At 37.5% G+C, this 19175-nt stretch overlaps 1 protein-coding gene across 5 annotated transcripts in view; it reads right to left on the minus strand.

The window, feature by feature from the left end:
- Window positions 1-19175, minus strand: part of Inpp4b (inositol polyphosphate-4-phosphatase type II B) — a 793726-nt gene that overhangs the window by 113240 nt on the left and 661311 nt on the right. For all 5 annotated transcript variants that reach the window (XM_029480343.2, XM_029480345.2, XM_085843791.1 and 2 more), the window contains one exon: window positions 8746-8949. In XM_029480343.2, coding sequence (XP_029336203.1) covers window positions 8746-8949 — 204 coding nt within the window. The remainder of the gene's footprint in view (window positions 1-8745; window positions 8950-19175) is intronic.

Consider the following 19175-nt stretch of genomic DNA (forward strand, 5'->3'; position numbering starts at 1 on the left):
TAAGCTGAATAAACCCTTTCCTCCCCAACTACTTCTTGGTCATATTTGTGCAGGAATAGAAACCCTGACTAAGACACTATGGATGTTAATTTAAACTGTTAAAATGAGTTGCACATAATATGTTCTATAGGACAACCAGCACATACATGACCCAAGGTATATAGGGCTCAAACACTTATCAGTGTATGTAAGACCACTGGAAAAATACCAAGACTCATGGCATCCAGTGGAATGCCATCTACCAGTTTGGCTTCTTGATCTTGCTTTGCTTCAGCTCAGGTGCTAGTGCAAAATCCTTTGATTGTCACATCCCAACAACCAAACTGGGTCTGTCATTTATTCATTGTCTTTTCTCCAGATTCAATTCTGTTCACCCCAATAATCTTAGATAGTCAGCCACTTTTCTTATTTTATTTTGGTGAGGAATGAATTCCCTATTCATACTTGTTGTTTGGTTCCTTGCCCAGACCTATTATCTGTTTCCCAGTCAGGTAGCAATTAAGCTTAGCCACAAGTGCTTCAGCCACTTTCATTCATCAGCATGATTATTTACTCATTCTTGATTAAATGAGAGCTAAGCACCAGAGCTGGTGCCCAAGCCCGGAGCCCCTAATACAACCAGGAAGACAAAGATGATTTTCATTTCTCTTTAATCTTAACAAAAATACTCTAGGTAAGGCTACCAGCCCTGCGATCCTCAAAACATACTGTTAAAGTATATCAACACATATTCACCAGACACTTGCTATGTACTTGGTCAGTATTAAACATCAAAGATATGGAGGAACCAATATTTCTATTGTGAAGCATGCTGAGTTTTATCTCCACTCACATACTAATCATTTCAGCTCTCCCTCCCAAGATAAGGGTTTCTCTGTGGAGCTCTGGCTACCAAGGAAATTGCTCTGTAGAGCAGGCTGACCTCAAATTAAGAGATCTGTGTACCTCTGCCTCCTCGGTGCCTGAATTAAAGGCATGTTCTGCCACCATATGACTCAATGATTTTAACTTTTAATGGAAAGTTGCATGTTTCCTACACACCACTATATACTCACACAACTGTTACCACATGTTTTTATAGGTGATTACATTTAAATTGAGATTATTCTAGCATAACCAGTCAACTCTCTGTGTATACCTTGTATTTCCTTTACTTAGTTCAGGAGTATCAATAATATCTCCTTGGAAGAAAATCTCATTTTCTCTTATAGAATGTATTGATGTCTGAAGGCACCTGGTGTAATGGTATTAATACATTTCTAAGGTGGAAATGCAAGTCAATACGGTCATCAAAATATGTGATACTAGACTAGGAAATGGAAGATTTGGGATGGTATTCCCAAAGATATGGCTGCATTCAATAGAGAATACAAATTTTTAAAATTCACCATTACTACATAAAATAGAATAAAATAGTTCTTGTAAAACTCAGACTGAGTTGGAGTATGACAAGTGCCTGATTTGGCCAATCTATCCAAACAGCTCTTCCCACATTAACATATAAAACTACCTTTAAAAGGTATGTATCAAGCTGCAGGTTAAGTGCCATAAAGCAGGGACGAGTTGAAAGCATTAACCATAGGTGGGGGAAATGTAGATACAGGCAAGAGTTCATGAATATGCATGCACATAAAGCTCTCATTTGGGGTTTCTTTTCTTTAATAGAACATTTGTGCATCTTAATGGGCAGCCATGAACTTTGCGTAATCACCTTTTGTAGATCTGAATAGTGGGTGAGTATTCCAAGCACATATCTCCTGGGTGAAATGGACTGGAGAAGTTCAGGAATGCTTCCCATCCATCAAGAAAACAGAAGATAGACTGTGTTCAGTTGCCATGTAGGGACCAACTGGCTAAATTCCCATCTTCTCTTCTGTGCTCTTTCTGATGCTGGTAGTCACTGCTTGGAGGACCCCATTTTAATCACAAAACCAGACTGTTGTATAGTGTGGCTGACAGATGGAAAGCAAAAAAGGTGGGAGAAGGGAAAGAACTTCTTTGGGTGAATTATTTATTTAAAATGACTGAATTTTTAAAAAGAGACAGGACTTTATAATCTGAGAAACACCAACCAAAATTAAAGCTGCTGCCACCAAATTTCTAGGACATCGAAGTTCTCCTAGATCTTGGTTGAGTACCCTCTGATCAACACTATTCGAGTTTTCTTTCTCTCTACTGAGAGATGAATAGCCACTGCAGTGCTAAAGAGTGGGACATATGGTTGGAGAGAGGAATAATTGGAAGATCGCTGGAATAGTTATTTTCGTGTTGGAATACCAATAAATATGAAACAAGGCTGCCCATGCTTCAGTGGCTGTACCTTGCCATACACCCAGAGGCAGCACTAAGCAGTCTCAGCAGTTTAGGAAGAGACAGCACTTGAAGGAGGGATGAGGCAGTGAGAGGGCAAATAGTGAAGAAACTGAATGTAAAGTGGGGCTGGGTGGATTTGATCAAAACACATTAACATGACAGTATAAAATTATAAATAAAAACTCTAATTTGCACAAACTTTTATCCTAACAAAGAATAGTATACTTCACAAATACTAATAGAAGCTGTGAAATCTTGAAGCAAATGAGGCAAGGAGATACCTAGGGACTTCTCACTACTTGGAAAACAAAGTTGTAAAAGAATTAATGAGTTCTAATATTAAAAATGTAATAGACATAGTAGATAATTATAAAAAATTAAAATCTTAAGTTTTTCAAAATAAGAACATAAATATAAGTGACAATTTGGAGGTTAATTTTAAGGAAATTAATTCATTGTATAACTGTGTACTGATCACCATTGGTTCACAAGCTGTTTTGCTAACCAATAAAACAGTAGTGAACAAGAGAGGGAATAAGCTTCCTTTAGAAGTTTATTAGGTGCACAAAGAATATAAAAAAAAGGAACTAGAAACAACTAGTTTGTTTCTATAATTCAGAATTTCATAGGCTGTGTAGGTGGGATCCTAGAGTAATTAGTAAACAATACCACTTATATTTGAAAATATATGCAAGTAAATACACACATTTATGTGCACCGCTATCTGTCAAAAATGTTAGCAGTGAATGGTCATATTTTAGTGTGTAGATTTCTATGCTACAGGGCGCTGCTAATAAAGAAGCTTGACCATATGTTAGTTAGTGTCAGGCTGATGATAAGGATTAGTTACCTCTAAGGAATAAAGAGGATTTAATACTTTCTTATGTCCATGGCTTCACCTAGCATAACTCTAGCTAGTCAGAGAACAGATGAAAAATGTTTTGGTTAACTTGTGTAGGCGCCAATGTGTTTGCATTGACTCTGAACTTCTTATCACTACAGGTGAGGTGAAAGGTGGACAGAGAAATCTGCAAGAGGCTTTTAGAATGCAGACTGCTGCTGCCTGTTTCTGGGGTTACCTAGCTGAATGTGTCTTGCCCTGAACATTGTTCTATGAGCATCTATGTTCACTTCCACTACTTAAGATCATATAAATATATCTATCAGCACTCCCACAAATGGAAATATTTATGTTTGCCCCAGACATTGCTAGACAAAGGTCCCAGTATAGCATTTGTAAGAACATTTTCAGAAAGCCATTTATAGAAATCTGATTCTAAAGCAGGATATTTGGCATCATTGAGTTATAGAGAAGCCTTAATTAATTTCCAGATTATATTTGGACCTGATTAATGGAACTTTTGACATGAATATTGCTAGGAATTTGACTATAAACTAAATATGACACTCATTTTCTTGTGTGAACATAAATATATGTATCACGAAACAGAAAAGAAAATGTATGCTAGCTTAGGAAAGATTAGACTGTGTTTATGAAATCAGGTTTATGACTCATTTTAAACCTTGTACTTACTTGCTATATTTGAACAGAATTGATACGCACAGAAGCAGTACCTTACAATGTGTCAATGAACATGCATTCCCTAATGCTTAAGTAAAGGAAATACGTGTTCTCTCTAACCTTGCTATTGTTCCATGGTAAAAACGTTCAAATGTGCAGCTTTTGGAAATGTGCAGTGTACTTTCATGTTCCCTACAGCAGTTCTTCTCCTGAGGGGCATCCCAAAACTTCTCATTCCCAGAATAAACATTAATTCATGGGTGCAACACGAAGCAGAAATCAGTTCAGTAATTTGAATGCTGAAATGTAATTCAATGTAATTCAATGTGAAATGACAGTTTAGGATATTTCCAATAATAGGAACAGCTTTACTAGTTGTGTGGCTCACTATAATGGACCAGGATTTAAAGTATGATAAGATCAAGTAAACTATTTATTTGACTAGGAATAGCCAGATTTAGCTCCAAACCCACCAATGTAGTAAATGCTGGAATTAAACCACAATATTGGAGAGAATGGTGTAATTACTGAAGCCACAAAATCTGGGACAGCCTAATCGTTTGGTTAGATGGTGTGCTTTCATATTCTGGACAAACTAATCTTGGCATCCCAGCTGCTGGAAGCATCTGTTCTAGCGGGGTACAGAGATGAATGCAATATGTCATCTTCACTGACTGAGAGATGAAAGATGCTGTGCTAGTCAATTTCCTGGCACATATTGCCATGAAATATTCCCTTAATATTCCACTGGGGTTTCATTGTTGACTAACTTTTTAGGAAAACAAACCTGTGGAGCATTCAATCATTTAATAACTAAAATTAAACAAATAACAAAGCATTTTCCAGTATGGCTCATTTCAGTATCAACCTCTGTCATATCTGCTTGACAATTATGAGCCACATTCCTGCCATTATCTTCTCTCAAGGAAGCTAGTTGAAACCAGATCAGACACACACACACACACACACACACATACACACACACACATGTAGGGTTAACAGAAATTCTTTTTCATGATTACAAGAAAAGGGTTGTTAGATGCATTAAAATGGAGTCAAGTATAATTTACCAAGATGTATTCACTTCTCTGATATTTATTAGAAGCTGTAGGCTTCAAGCTATGTTATTGTTACAGTAAACTTCTGGAAGTGAAGCCAGCAGTTTTTTAAAAATGGACCTGTACAATCTTACATTCAAATGAAGCCTACTTAAATCATCAGAGAACATTTTCATAAGTCACTGAAACCTGATTTCATTCATTTAAAATAGAGTTGCTTTCAGGTGTTGACTATATTAGTAATAGGTACTGGTCGTTTTATTAACAACCAAGTAAGAAAAGTAATAACACTAACTTATGTTTCAAATAATGTACCAGCACCTCTAAAGACATTTCTATTATCTACATTTTCTCCAGGTTTTCTATGTCAGTCAGAGGTAAAGAACATTATGAATATATTATGACATAGCTACTATGACTACTAAGTATTTTTTCTTTTTATGGAGATTAAGTCCTTTGGCAGAGGAACCTTATTGGTCAAAACTGATTGCTGGAGAAAATCAGTAAGAATGCTATATAATCACCCCAGCAATGATTAGCAAAGATAAAATATTTGGAAGAGGGAGTTATAGTTAACTCTACTGAGTGTGAGTTTCCTTCTAATTGTGTTAAGCTTAGAACTCTTTCTGTGATTTCAAGACATAATGACTTTCGGGGGAGATTCCAAACATGTGCAAGGAGACCTGGGGGCATGAAGACCTACTAATCTCAAGATGAATGCAAAGGGAATGGCCTGTGGTGAGCAGATTCATGCAGACCACAGCTCACCTTGGCAGGTCCTTCATAAGCTTGGAGCTCCTCACTGGTATTCCAATGTTGCCAATATTGCACCAAATCAGTTCTTAAGCTTTCTCCTTTCTCTTCTTCTATCTTCCTTGACCTTCTCTAAATGCACAGCTATCCTTTATGTGAAAAGAACTCAAGCATCCTTCTAGTCCAGACAACCTCACCAAAGCTCTGCGAGTCCTTTGTATGTGTCAGCTGTATAAAACATTTCTCCTAAGACTCCTCTGATGAGAAGTGAGTTCCTTATTCTATGAGGGCCTAACGCTGCCCGTCATCACCTCTAACTACCAAATACTCTTTCCACTACAGTTATGGTAAAATTTCATCAATTAAAAACAAAAACAAAAACAAAACCAGGAAAATTAATAATGACGGCAACTATCTGTGCATTGTGTCTTAGTCACTACGTCTCCCCACAATGGTCATACACTCGGTTATCTTTCTTGAATGGTTAACCTCTGTTCTCATGCCCATCTCCATAATGGTGTCTGAAGCCTCATTCTGATCATGAAACTCTTGCTCCTTTCTGTGTGGACCTCTCAGGCTGCCACCAGTCTTTCTAGGTTTCTGATTACACTGTAGGCTCTTAGAGGCTCTAGGGTGCCCCAAGGGCTTCCCCATGTGCAAGTGTAGTGTCTCAGGAAGAATGTCCATTGTAAATGAAGGGAAGGGCTCTTTGTAAACCTCTCCACCCAATGACTTGGATCTCTCTTCTTTGTGTATCATAGGAAAATCTAACTTCAAACTGGGTTGGATGAAATCCTATTGTCAGAGACAGTATTCCAACATTTGTTTCAACATTTTTATTTGTTAACTCTGAGTTATCATTGAGGATCTATTTGGTTAATCTTCCCATATGTTTATATATGTTAATAACATAATTATACATATATGTATAATATATTAGCATACAATATACAATATGCTAATATATTATACATATATGTATATTACTTCTACAGATCTCTAGGTTGTCATAATAAGACTATAAGTCATGTATTTTCACCAAGAACCACATATCAATAACACAGACACTACATCTGACTAGGCCTGTCCAGGCATCACCACAAAATGATAAACCACCTCTTGTACATACATCCTAAGAGCTAAGCAGAACAGGTACAGATTTCATTTTACAGCTGAGAAAATTGAACTTGAGTGGGGTTAAGAGGCATACACCTCTTGGAGCTCTGAATAAATTGAAGACGGTGAGGTTAAATTGAAGAAGTATCTGACTTGCTCTTTTGAAACACTGCCACGTGGGAAAAGCAATCTTCACCAGCAACCACAGCACTTATTCAGTGTTTACCTCGAGCAGGCTGAAGGTATGCTTCCTGGGGTAGAAAGTGTACTGAAAAATGAGCAAGCTGAAGGTATGCTTCCTGGGGTAGAAAGTGTACTGTAAGATAGATAAGTTGCCATCTCAGAGTCCCTCAAACATCGTTTTAGAGATTTGGCCTTTCAAATACCCTACCCTAAACACTCTAAAATTCCAGGAAAGAAAGGACAAAGTGGTTAACTAAAAACTAAACATCTAGTGCAGCCAATGCACTTATTTTCTTAAGCATGTGGAACAATGAAGGGATTCCAGTGTGCATGCAGAGACATGTGGGGAATGTCTGTGCTAATATACATTACAGCTCGCTGTTCTTCCTGCCTCTGTACCCTTCCTGGTATTCCTATCCTATTCCTCTCTAAGTCAGTTCCTTTCACACTGCTTTCTTCTTCTGTTAATTTGCCTTTGCTAGTAGTAATTATCCCGATACATATACAGGGCCCATAATGTCAGAGCCCCTGTACATAGTACATACAGAATCTACATACAGAATCACCAGCAGATGAAACTTATGAATCTTTATGTCTACTTTCAATTAAACATGAATATGTGGCTTTAAAGTATGAACATATGTAACTCTCTACCTAGCAATAATGGAAATACATGTTTTATCTAGTAGGGCTGACAAGACTTACTGATCACTCTCTTTTATGACAATGGTTTCAAGTTTTCCTTACTTTTAAGTCCTTATTTACTTTACATCCCAATCACAGTTGCTCCTCCTTCAAGTCCCTAAGTCTCACTACCTTGCCTTTCATTCCATCCATCCCTCCTCCCCTTATACTTAGAAAAGGGGAGGCCTCCCAGGGTTAAGGAGACCACAACAAAAGCTGCAGAATCAACTAACCTGGACACATAGGAGCTCACCAAGACTGAACTGCCAACCAGAAAGCATGCACGGGACAGACCTAGGCCCTCTGCATAGTCCTAGACCCTCTGCACATATATAACAGTCGTACAACTGGGTCTTCATGTGGAATTACTAAAGCAGGGCCAGGGGCTGTCTCTGACTCTCTTGCCTGCCTTTGGATGTCTTTCCCCTAACTGGGCTGCCCTGTCTAAGCCTCAGTAGAAGATGTTCCTTGTCTTACAGCAACTCCATGCCAAGACTGGATGATACCCATGACTTTTTAGTCTTTGTCGGCAAAGTTTAAAATTCTTAAATAGCTTAGAAATGAATAAGAGAATGCATTATAGGATTTGTTAACATTGATAGCATAATTCAATGACTCATTCATGGCTATGTACATGACTTATTTGACAACAAATAACATAAATGACAAATCATTTTGATCAGGAATACAATTTTCAAGTTCAAGTTGATCCTAAGAGAAAGCTTGTCCTATCTATCCACAATTCTGTTGTGATGTCTATTGAGATCTTTCCATGATGTGAAAATATTCTGAATATGTCTTTAAAACAATTTTTAAAATTTTTTTGTGTGATCTTTGCTTATGCTTTAAATATGAAATAAACAGAGGATGCATAGGATGATCAGGTTTTCTTTTGAGCATGTTTGGGGTATATGTATGTGTGTGTGTATATTATATATATATACATATACACAAATGTATATGTATATATAAAAATGTAATGTGTGTATATATATATATATATATATATATATATATATATATATATGAGAGAGAGAGAGAGAGAGAGCTTTCTTAATATGCTCCCTGTATTTCTTTACACTAAACCATGAGAGTAAATGGTGTGAGGAGACTTACCCACTCTTCTTCATCATAGTCAGAATGATGTGGTATGGAGTCTTGTCTTCTAAGCTGTGGGGTATCATGCTGAGTACTTTTCTCCTCTGTGCTGACACTAGGAGAGGGTGGCTTCTTAAGGATGCCTCCTGGCCTCGCAGTGTAGAGAGCTAAAAGAGCACTCCTGACCAGCTGGTCCTTGAAGGCGTGGACAAAAAGCTCAGTCTGCAAAGAAATTGACAAGGATTAGAAACCCATGGTAGGCATCTCTGCATAGAGCTGTAAAAAGGTCAATTGCAGATTTGTTGGCACTTAAGAGGTGTGTGTGGTGGAAAAGGCCCAGGAGCCAAGTAGGGAGAATGATTCATACCAATCAATGGGAAATAGTTTGGCTTTGGGATGCTGCCAAAGATAGGAGTCCTCCTGTTTTAAAGTAAATGCTGAGGTTTTAAATGTACTATAAACACCATCTGTCTCCTCAGCCTACTCTCTTTGAGCTCCACAGTCTTCGCAGATATATTTCACTGGGGATAATCATTTCAACAACTACCTACTGCATCTCTCAAGTAATCCCAAACATAACCCAAAAGAAAACCTGATTGTGTTATAAAACAGAAGCAAAGAATTCAGAAAAAAATAAAAGACTTCATTGCAAAAAATATGTATATTCAGAATATTTTCACATCATGGAAAGATTTCAATAGAAGAAACAAAAGAGCAATCTTCCCTATGAAAATGTTTGCTTTTTATAATTTATTATCCTACCCTGAACTGTCTCCTTTACCACATTATGCCAGTAATGTGATGTTAATGAAGTTAAGGTGAATTTTGGCATGGATGGTTTTACAAGCTAGTGGTAAATACCCAGTAAGTGCTAGGATATCGGCAGCTTCCCAGCAGTAAAAAGCTTTCCAGCTGTACTTTGTAATTTTCTGATGAAATGTTTAACAGCCTCATGCTGTAATAGACTGAAAGATGCAGTAATTGATTTTCCTTAATATAGTAAACATAGCATGTGTGTGGCCTAACACCATGTACAAACACTACAGAGACAAGCCAACATTGACCAGTGTGGTTCATAGCTTGTAGTTGGTTAGGAAAAGATCCTTAACGTAATTTTTTTTGAGGATAATTGATATCTTTATTTAATGTAACAACTTCTGATAATGCTAACTTAATAATCACTTCATTTCAAAATAACTGTTTCTTGGTCTACTATCAAAATGCAATCAAACATGCCATGGGTAACTTCAAATTAGTAAACTTTCTCCGTATCTTCTTATAACTGTCAGTAATTAAAGAAAATTATGTAACCCCCCTGTAAACAAGTACCAAAAATTATTTATTATAGCTCTGTATTTTCTTCCAATAGATTGTAACATTCTAGAGCTGGGACAGATCTTGTGGTTGACCATTAATCAAATATAAAACAATATTAGCTGCTTTTCTATTGCTATGGTGTGGCACCATAACCAAGGCAACTTACAAGAAAAAGAATTTATTTGGGGCTTAGCATTTCAGGTGAGTCCATGGTCATTGGAGTGGAAGCATGGCAGGGGGAGATGGTGCTAGAGCAGTAGCTGGGAGCTCACTTTTCAATAAGCAACCAAGTGACACGAGGAGAAACTGAGGCAGACATGGGTTTTTGAAATATTAAAACCTTCCCCCTGTGAGACATCCATCAACAAGGCCACAGCTCTGCTTACTACATCCCAAACAGTCCCACCAACTGGGGACTAAGTGTTACATGTATGAACTTGTACAGTAAATTCTCAAACAAATCACAATGAAAGAAAGAGAAGGAAGGAAGGAAGGAAGGAAGGAAGGAAGAAGGAAGGAAGGAGAGAGGAAGGGAGGGAGTGATGGAGGAAAGTAAGGAGAAAGAGGGAGGGAGGGAGGAAGGAAGAGGGAGGAAGGGAGGGAAGACAGTAACTCTATGGTCTTTGTTAACACACTTCTGATTCTCAGTTGTCTCCCAAGCTCAGTAGCCTTTCCTCATTCCAACCCAACCACCACTTGCAAGTAGTGTAGATGTCTGTGTCCCTTCCTTCATTCTGAGTCTCCACACATTTTGAAGATGTATATGTCTCAGAACTAAATTTTCCTGCTATAAACTACCTATGGAATTATTACTGCTGCAAAAGTTTTTGACTCTTGTCAACATTCAACAGATATATTAGTCACCTTGTAAGAAAGCAATAAATATGAAAAGCTGAACATAAACCATTAACAATTGGAAAATACTTTAAAATAAGTTATGAAATGTCATCTGGCTTGTATTGGAAAAGCATGTGCAATAAATGTTAGAATGGCTATGGAAGATGCATAATGAATAATAATGAAAAAAATTAGACACACAGTGCTCTATCCAGACAAACCTGCTATCCACATCATTTCCAATAACCTGGATATGCCCTTCAATGCCACTTTAGTTATTAAAATGTGAACTTACTCCCATTATGATTAGCCAAACTTTTTACTTCTTGCTAGTTTCTTTTGATTCAGTACATTCTTAGCTGGCCTTCTCTGCATCCCTGCTACTACAGCTCTGATTCCTGCAACACTTGCGCGATTATTGTATTGAGGCATAGCTATTCACACCAAGTAGAACCTTCTATAGTAATTTTTCCAAACATGCACACACAGGCTCTCTACTTCACTTTTATAAAGATTACTTGGAAGATAATGCAATACTGTCTTGAAGGCTGTCTTTCTACAGCCAGAATTGTTCTAAGAGAGTTAAATACAAGGAAATAAAGTCTTACACAAAGCCCACAGAGTTGAGCCTTGACTTACTTTGTCTGTGGAAAATTTTTCCTGGATCATTGGAATCTCTCTGGGCCTTTTTAAACCTGTACACATATAGTCACATTTGATTTTTTTAAAAAAATTAAGTATTTCATTTGCAAGATTCATGTGAGTTGGGGGAAATGTCTTATTTTTCTTGACACACTCATTAAATAAGATGAGTAGAAGTTGGATAATTTATGATCAAAGTAGTAGTTTCAGGAAATTATTAGGTCACTTAATACAACTCATTGGCATCTTGTGACTCATAACTTGGTGTTGATGATGTAAGATGAGGGAAGGTAAATGCACAGGAATGGTTTGCTCTTGTTACTGAGTTACTAGGTTACACTAAATGTAAAACAAACAAAAACAACAGAGTGGTCTAAATTGTGTAAAAAGGGTAGGTCAAACAATATTTTACCCTTGTGGCATTTTTGAAGTTTATATTTCCATGTTTACCATTCTTCAAGGCGAACATAGAATTATCTTAAAGATTAAAAGCACTAAAATTTACTTCTCTTGGGATTGCCTGAAAAAAAAAATTACCAGGCCTCTGAATATTAATAACAGAAGAGTGGCTAGGATCTGTTCATTTAAGACTACCCTTCTCCACTAGAGAACATGACTAATTTGACAAAATCTATTCTTTTCAGAATTTCATTCTCATTAAAAATGAGTTCAAGGCAATGTCAACCAGATTACATCGGTAACATAGAAGTAACTGATGGCATAAGTAGGTGACAGCTATTTTAAAAATCATGTATACAGCAAGAAAAATCCATTTATTTTTATATTTGATATACCTTATTTATTTCAGAGTAAAAATACTTTTATATTTCACCATTGGCATGTCCATATCTTTTGTTCAGAATTCCTTATGGAAAATTATACTGAGCAGCCAGGAGGTCACTGACACCCTGAGCATTCATGTATCACATACTTAACCTTGAACAACCGTTTAGCCATTTTCTCAGTTTATACTAAGTAGCACTTCTACTTGGGAATGCTGTTGTATACTAGTTTTTCTTCTATTTACATTTCTCTCTTTCCACTGAATTTTTTAATAAGTTTTCCGTTTGTGCCTCATCACCTCCTGGTCGTTCTGGACAGTGAAAATCAAACCAGGAACCTTAAATCACTCTCTCAAAAGCGTTCATTTTCCTCTGCTGGTGATATAACATTCCCACAAAGTCTCCGTTATCATCCGTAAGCCCAAGCCTCTGAGACCCATCTCCACGTACATTCTGAATCATCACCAGCACCTTAAGGTCCTTACAATTTAAGAGCTACAGTGTGAACTGGAAGTAGAAATTTGCATCTATTTTGTTTCCTTGCAGTTGTGTTATAAGATATTCTCCCAGATGATGTCATTCCTTTCCAGCAACCCAGAATGCAAATACCTGGTGCATTTCCCCTGACCTCTTTATGTTGGACTGCTCCCTAGTTTCTTCTACCAAAACTGTCCCAGCAATGGAAGAATCAGACCTTTTCATTACGTCCACACGAAATTTTCTTTTTTCAGTCCAGTAGACACTCCCCAACACTGCTTTTATGGGGTGATTTCTTTTTCAAATACTAAATAATCTCTCTCTCTCTCTCTCTCTCTCTCTCTCTCTCTCTCTCTCTCTCTCTCTCTCTCTCTCTCTCTCTCTCTCTCTCTCTCTCTCCTGTCTCCTTCTCCAGGAAATTAGTTAAAATCCACAAATATTAAAAGGTAAACACCAGAGAACACCAGAGTCTTAACACTAAATAATTGATCATATTTCAAATGTTTAAAAAGGTGGCCCAGAAGCACGATATGTAGCAATGCCCAATACTGACCAATAATGCAAACTATACATTATTAGTTTGTCTATTGCTAGAAAGGGATGACCTGCACAAAGCAGATATCCTTTCTTGGCTTTCTATGTGCCAGGAGAATTAATTTACTATCTTCAAAATTGTCTTTCTCTGAGTGTGAGTGTGGGTGTCAGTGGCCCATATCATGGCACATGTGCAGACATCAGAAGATGACCTAGAGTCTTGGTCTCTTCCACTGGGTCTTTCTTTAGTTGTTTATATTGTTTACTAGAGTACCTGGTATGTGAACTTCATGAGATTTCCAGCCCACTTTTCATCTCACTGTAGGAGTGCTGGAAATAATTTTCTATGCCTCTGTACCCTGCATTTCATGAGTTTCTGAAAATACAGACCTACATCTTCACACTTGCACAACAAGCCCTTTCCCTAAGGGGCCATCTCTCCAGCCAGCAGAATAAACTATTGGGGGAAATAACTAGGTAGTAATTAGGTGGCTAGGTATCAGGGCTGTATGAGGGAGAATTTTCATTCTCCATTTCTGTATTTACATATAAGGCATTCTGCAAGCTGCTTCATTTATTAGGTGGCTAGTGGAATCTCATTTGCATTTCCTATTTCAATAGGTGGTTAGTGGAGTCTCAGTTGCATTTCTCTGCCAAAACAATGCTGCTGAGAAACTTTTTATGTACTTACTTCCCACTCATGTATATTTTGTGGTGGAGTGTGCTTTTAATCTTTTTCCCCTTTATTAATTGGGTTGCTTGTCTTATTAAGACACAGGAACATTTTTTATATTCTGATACAGGATCATTATGAGACATGTATTTTTCCATATACTTTTCAAAGTTCATGACTTGCCTTTTCTGTGTTTGTTTTGTTTTTGTTTTTAATTAAATTTTCTGGAGGTCAGAGAACAACTTGCAAGAATCATTTTTTTCCCCTGCCCTGATGTGGGTCATGGAACTTGAGTGTAGGATACCAGGTGAGGCCATAGGTGTCATAATTATTTGAGCCATCTGACCAGCTCATTTTTACTTTAAATTCTTCCATATGTATATATATATTATGTGTGTGTGTGTGTGTGTGTGTGTGTGTGTGTGTGTCTGTCTGTCTGTCTGTCTGTCTGTCTGTCTGTCTTTTGGTCAGTCTGGTGTGGGTTTGTGCATGTGAGTGCAGTTTCAGATAGCCTGGACCTGGGGATTCAGGACATGATGTGCAGTCAGATGTAGGTGTGGGACACTTAGGTCTGTTCTGGAAAAGAAGCAAGTTTTTTTTTTTTTTAATTGCTGAGCCATTTTCCCAGACTGCATATTTTACTTTCTAAATAATGTCTCCTCGATCAGAAAAAAATATTTGTCATTATATTTTAATTTCTCTTTTCACATATTTACAACAATATAAAGTAGAAAGTATCCCCATCATTAATCTAGCCTCCAGAAAATTTTTTTCCTTTTGGAGTCTGAATATAAATCAAGATGCATTTTTTAACATTCTCAAATAATTCATAAAGATTATTTAATAAAATTTTAAAATTACACTTAGAAAAATGTAACTTTAATAAAGTTTTCTGTGTGTCATTTGCTCACAGGGCCAGCAGAGGGCATGGGATGCACTAGAAGGAGTTACAGACAGTTGTGAGCTGCCTTGGAAGTGCTAGAAATCAATCTGAGGTCCTTTGTAAGAGCAATTAGAGCCTTTAACCAGTGAACCATCTCTCCAGGAATTTTCAACCACGATTGGTATTTGTTTATTGACTGGCATGCAGTTTGATTTTATAGCATCAGTTGCTTAATTTCTATCATATTATTTTAAAGATTGTTTTGTTCTGATGTAAATTTAGGTTCCTTGAGATGAGACCCTCTTGAGCCTTGTTTTAAAGCCTTATTCATGGAGATGGACCACAACTCTATCTAGCTTTCTTTGAGCTCCACTATCAGACCCAAGGTTTTCAAAAGACTCTATCCAGAAAATAGCTAGTAAGTTTTTTTCTTCCTTTACAGATTTGCAGAAGTGAAGATATAATAATATTCATAGCATATTCCTTCACCTTGCCTGGGCAGCAAGCAGCACTGGCCCTGGATGTTGGAGTTGTAGGTGAGCCAGCTCTGAGAGTATGAGTGCAGGAGAGCTGACCCTGCCTCTAGTCTGCTGTGCTGTGGTGGCACAGAGGGAGAGATGCTCTCCTCCCCTCCCTTGTCCCTTGCTACTTTTGATAGGAAAGAGAGCTGTCCCCAAGGTCATGAGAATGGGAGAACTGGTTATGTTCTACCCCAGCTGCAAAAATCAAGATAGCAGGTCTCAGTAGCACAAAAGAACTGGCTCTATTTGAGGGGTTGCCAGTGAGCTGGCCCCAAGGGTGTGAATGTGGGAGAGCCAACCTTCAGGCTGACAAACTCAGATGCCTCTCAGTCCCAGATCCAGGGCTTTGAATTGACCCACTCCAACATCTAACCCATTAATGAACTGCTGGAGTACATGAAGGACCTGGTCTTACAGATCCCAAACTACAGGATCTCCATGACACAGGGCAACAGCAGGATGTACAAGAGGAGTCTCAGTGAGGTTCCAGTACTGATAAAGTAGAAGAAGGCCAGAGGCCTTGTACCAGACAAACAAGTCATTGCCACGAACATTTGTAAGCAAAGAGGTGTGGACAGAAGGGTATATATATACTCTGTGAAAGGCTGTGTCACGCTACAGCTTCCACAATGAGCTTTGTTTTCTCTTGGGAGTGGAGGATGGGGATGAGTGGAGGGGAAGATGTCTGGGGTTGGGGCACATGCTGTGATATTCACAAAGAACCACTAAAAAGTATATATATATATATATATATATATATATATATATATATATATATAGAGAGAGAGAGAGAGAGAGAGAGCACTGTTTGAGAACAGAAATAGCTCTATTGGCTAATGTCTGAGGTTTGTTTTCTTGGGTGTTTATTCATAAACATGCATGAAATAAAGACATAAATGCACTCATTCATAGATTTCCACACTTCTTTCTATGTTAAGTCCCATCTTCCTTAAACTATACTCTATATTCTAATAAATTCAGAATTCCCAAAATGTAGATTCTGTCTTTTCATTGAGAAATACAGTTCAAATTTCCTCTCCTGTACTACTGTCTGAAAACAGCCTTAGGGAGTAAGCTGGGCATGAACAAAGATCCCCCTGTTTTGTACTTTTGAAAGCCTGGAGCCCATTGATCCAGCATCCTTGTTGAGGAGGCAGATATAGAGATCTGCATCACTTGCAGAGCCTCCAGACACCATGTGCTTCATATACAAGTCAAAAGCTTGGCATCATCTTTGATGTCACTTTGTTTTTCTGCTCCCCAGTTTACCAATGAACATAAATTTTCATTGGATATTATTTCACTAATTAAATATTTACAGTTTGATAGGGATTTTGGAAAACAGAAACATAAAGTCAAATCTTCAAGTTTCAACTGAGTTTGAGGCCACAATTCTTAAGCTCCAATTTGCCCTCCATTTATATATACTTTTAGCAACCAATAGCAAACAAACTAGCCTTCTCCTTCCCACCATTCTTTCAGTTGACAGGAGATAGACCTAGGGATCATTGAAGTGGATAAACAATGAGAAAATCCCTCTTAGTACCTAAGTAGCTAACATAGTATTCTCTTCAATACCACAAATCACTCTAACTTCTGAAAGACTGGCTGATGGTGCTGGAGCTATAGAAAGAAATTTAAGGAAATCTTGAATTTCAGGAAAAAAAATATGTTCATTCCTCTTTGAACATGATCATATTACAGAACTCTGTTTGAAGAGATGCTAGGACTACAATTTCTTCTGCACATTGTGAGCTTAGCGTCCAAGTTTTACATTTTAGCTACTTTAAGCATTGCAATATTGTGAAATAGCCCCATTCTTTGAGGATCTGTGGTTGTAAAAGTTAATGGCCATGTCTAGAAATTATCTTATAGCAATAAAGTACAGTACCATGCATAATTAAGTGCTCAATGGTGTTGTTGGCTGAGCAGGACAATAGTGACTTCCTATGGAATGGAGAGAAGAGGTAGACATTTGAAGGCTGATGTCACTCATATTTCTGATCTATGGGATATCTATACACGATCTACATTCTCTTTGACTTTTCATTTGAATTTATTTACATTACATATTTCCTTGAACTCTGTTCATCAAAGAGATTATTTGTATTTTAAGGAAAAGAAAATTACAGTTTCTACTCATTCAACTCAACTATTGGTGTCATTTGTTAAAATTCTAACTTTTATGTGAAAATTGTGCCCTTCTGGATGGAATTATTCAGCTAAATTCAGAGTTTGCTCTATATTAAAATATTTTGGATTAAATTACATCTTTAATATTTTTATGGACTAGTAATTTACTACCAGGGACAACTAACTGTCTATTAGAAGACAAAGTAAGACAAGGGCTACAGAAATAGCTCAGTGTATTTGACTGACATTTGTGAACGCCTGTTTAATCTCCCATACCACATAGGGATATATAAGAGATTTTAAATTATAATGTAATCTTACTGAATTTGTGTATTCAGTAAGAATACACAGTAAATATTCACTATTGTGATGTTCCCTTATGCTTCCTCCCCCCTGCCCCCAACATGTTCCTTAGTCCACTAGATCAGGGCAATCTTCAAAGACAGTGTATAGTGACATGTACTAAAAGAAGCCTGAGACAGTGACACAACTTGTGTGAGTGTTAACAATTGTTTAACTTTTCTGTGTGCCAGATGAGAACACTAATAACACTTGATGAGATTATCAATAGTAAATATTAGAATTAATAATAGCTAACACATGTAGTTGTTAAAGTTGAGGATATCGCTGGAATGGTGCCTTTAATGGATCCTGAGGCAAATGCGACTCTTGGCTGCCATTATCATTACCATCAAGAGTCTAAATTACTAAAATGGTAATTTGCTTCATCCTAGTGACCTTTGATCACTAAGGTCATATTTACACATTAAATCAACTTTACAAATTTATTTTAAAAGTAGATACTATCACCAAGTGTAGTGGCACGTGCCTTTAATCCCAGCACTTAGAAGGCAGAGGTAAGGAAGTCTCTGAGTTTGAGCCTTTCAGCCTGGTCTACAGAGTGAGTTCCAGGACAGCCAGGACTACACAAATAAACCCTGTCAAAAATAAATGTGTGTTCTATCAATGGGGTCACTTTTATCTTCTCATCTAACAGAACTGAAAGAAATGTGGAAACATAAAGCAGAATATTAAATTATATTGAAATGTATGATAACACTAAACTTTTCCTCGTGCTAAAATGAAGGACCAAGGCTGACTCCTTCCAAAAACAATGAAATATTATTGACTTACAGAACTCTTTGAAATTCCAGGCATGGATCCACAAAAGGCTGTATGACTTATAAAATTAACCTTAAGAACAATCCTGTTAGTTTCTGGGGTCAGGAGGCTTATCAGCAGACAAACCCTTTCTACTCCACAGAAACCTTGAGAAAAATGTCGAGTGATGCTGCATTAAAGGTGGAGACCGTGCCCTCCCTATGCCCTCAGCGAGCTGCAAATGATGCAGGAAATGACACATCCCTGCCCAGTGCACAGGAAGAATATAAATACTACTCCGCAAATGCACTATTTGCTAAGACTTACTGCTTAGGTGAACTCAGAAAAAGTGCACCTCCTCCCATCACCCACCCCCAAGAGAGATGAATCAAAGTGAGATTACACTAGTTCACTGTATATAGACATCTTTGGGTTTTTCTTCTGATCCACCAAAAACATTAATTAAGGAAATGTGTGAAGTTTTTAATTTAGATAAAGTAATTTGGTCTGGATAGCTAGATCACGTGGTAGACTTTAATGGTTTCCTA

This window comes from Mus caroli, unplaced genomic scaffold (assembly GCF_978045245.1).
Source record: "Mus caroli unplaced genomic scaffold, Mus_caroli_1 scaffold_10, whole genome shotgun sequence".
NCBI lineage: Eukaryota > Metazoa > Chordata > Mammalia > Rodentia > Muridae > Mus > Mus caroli.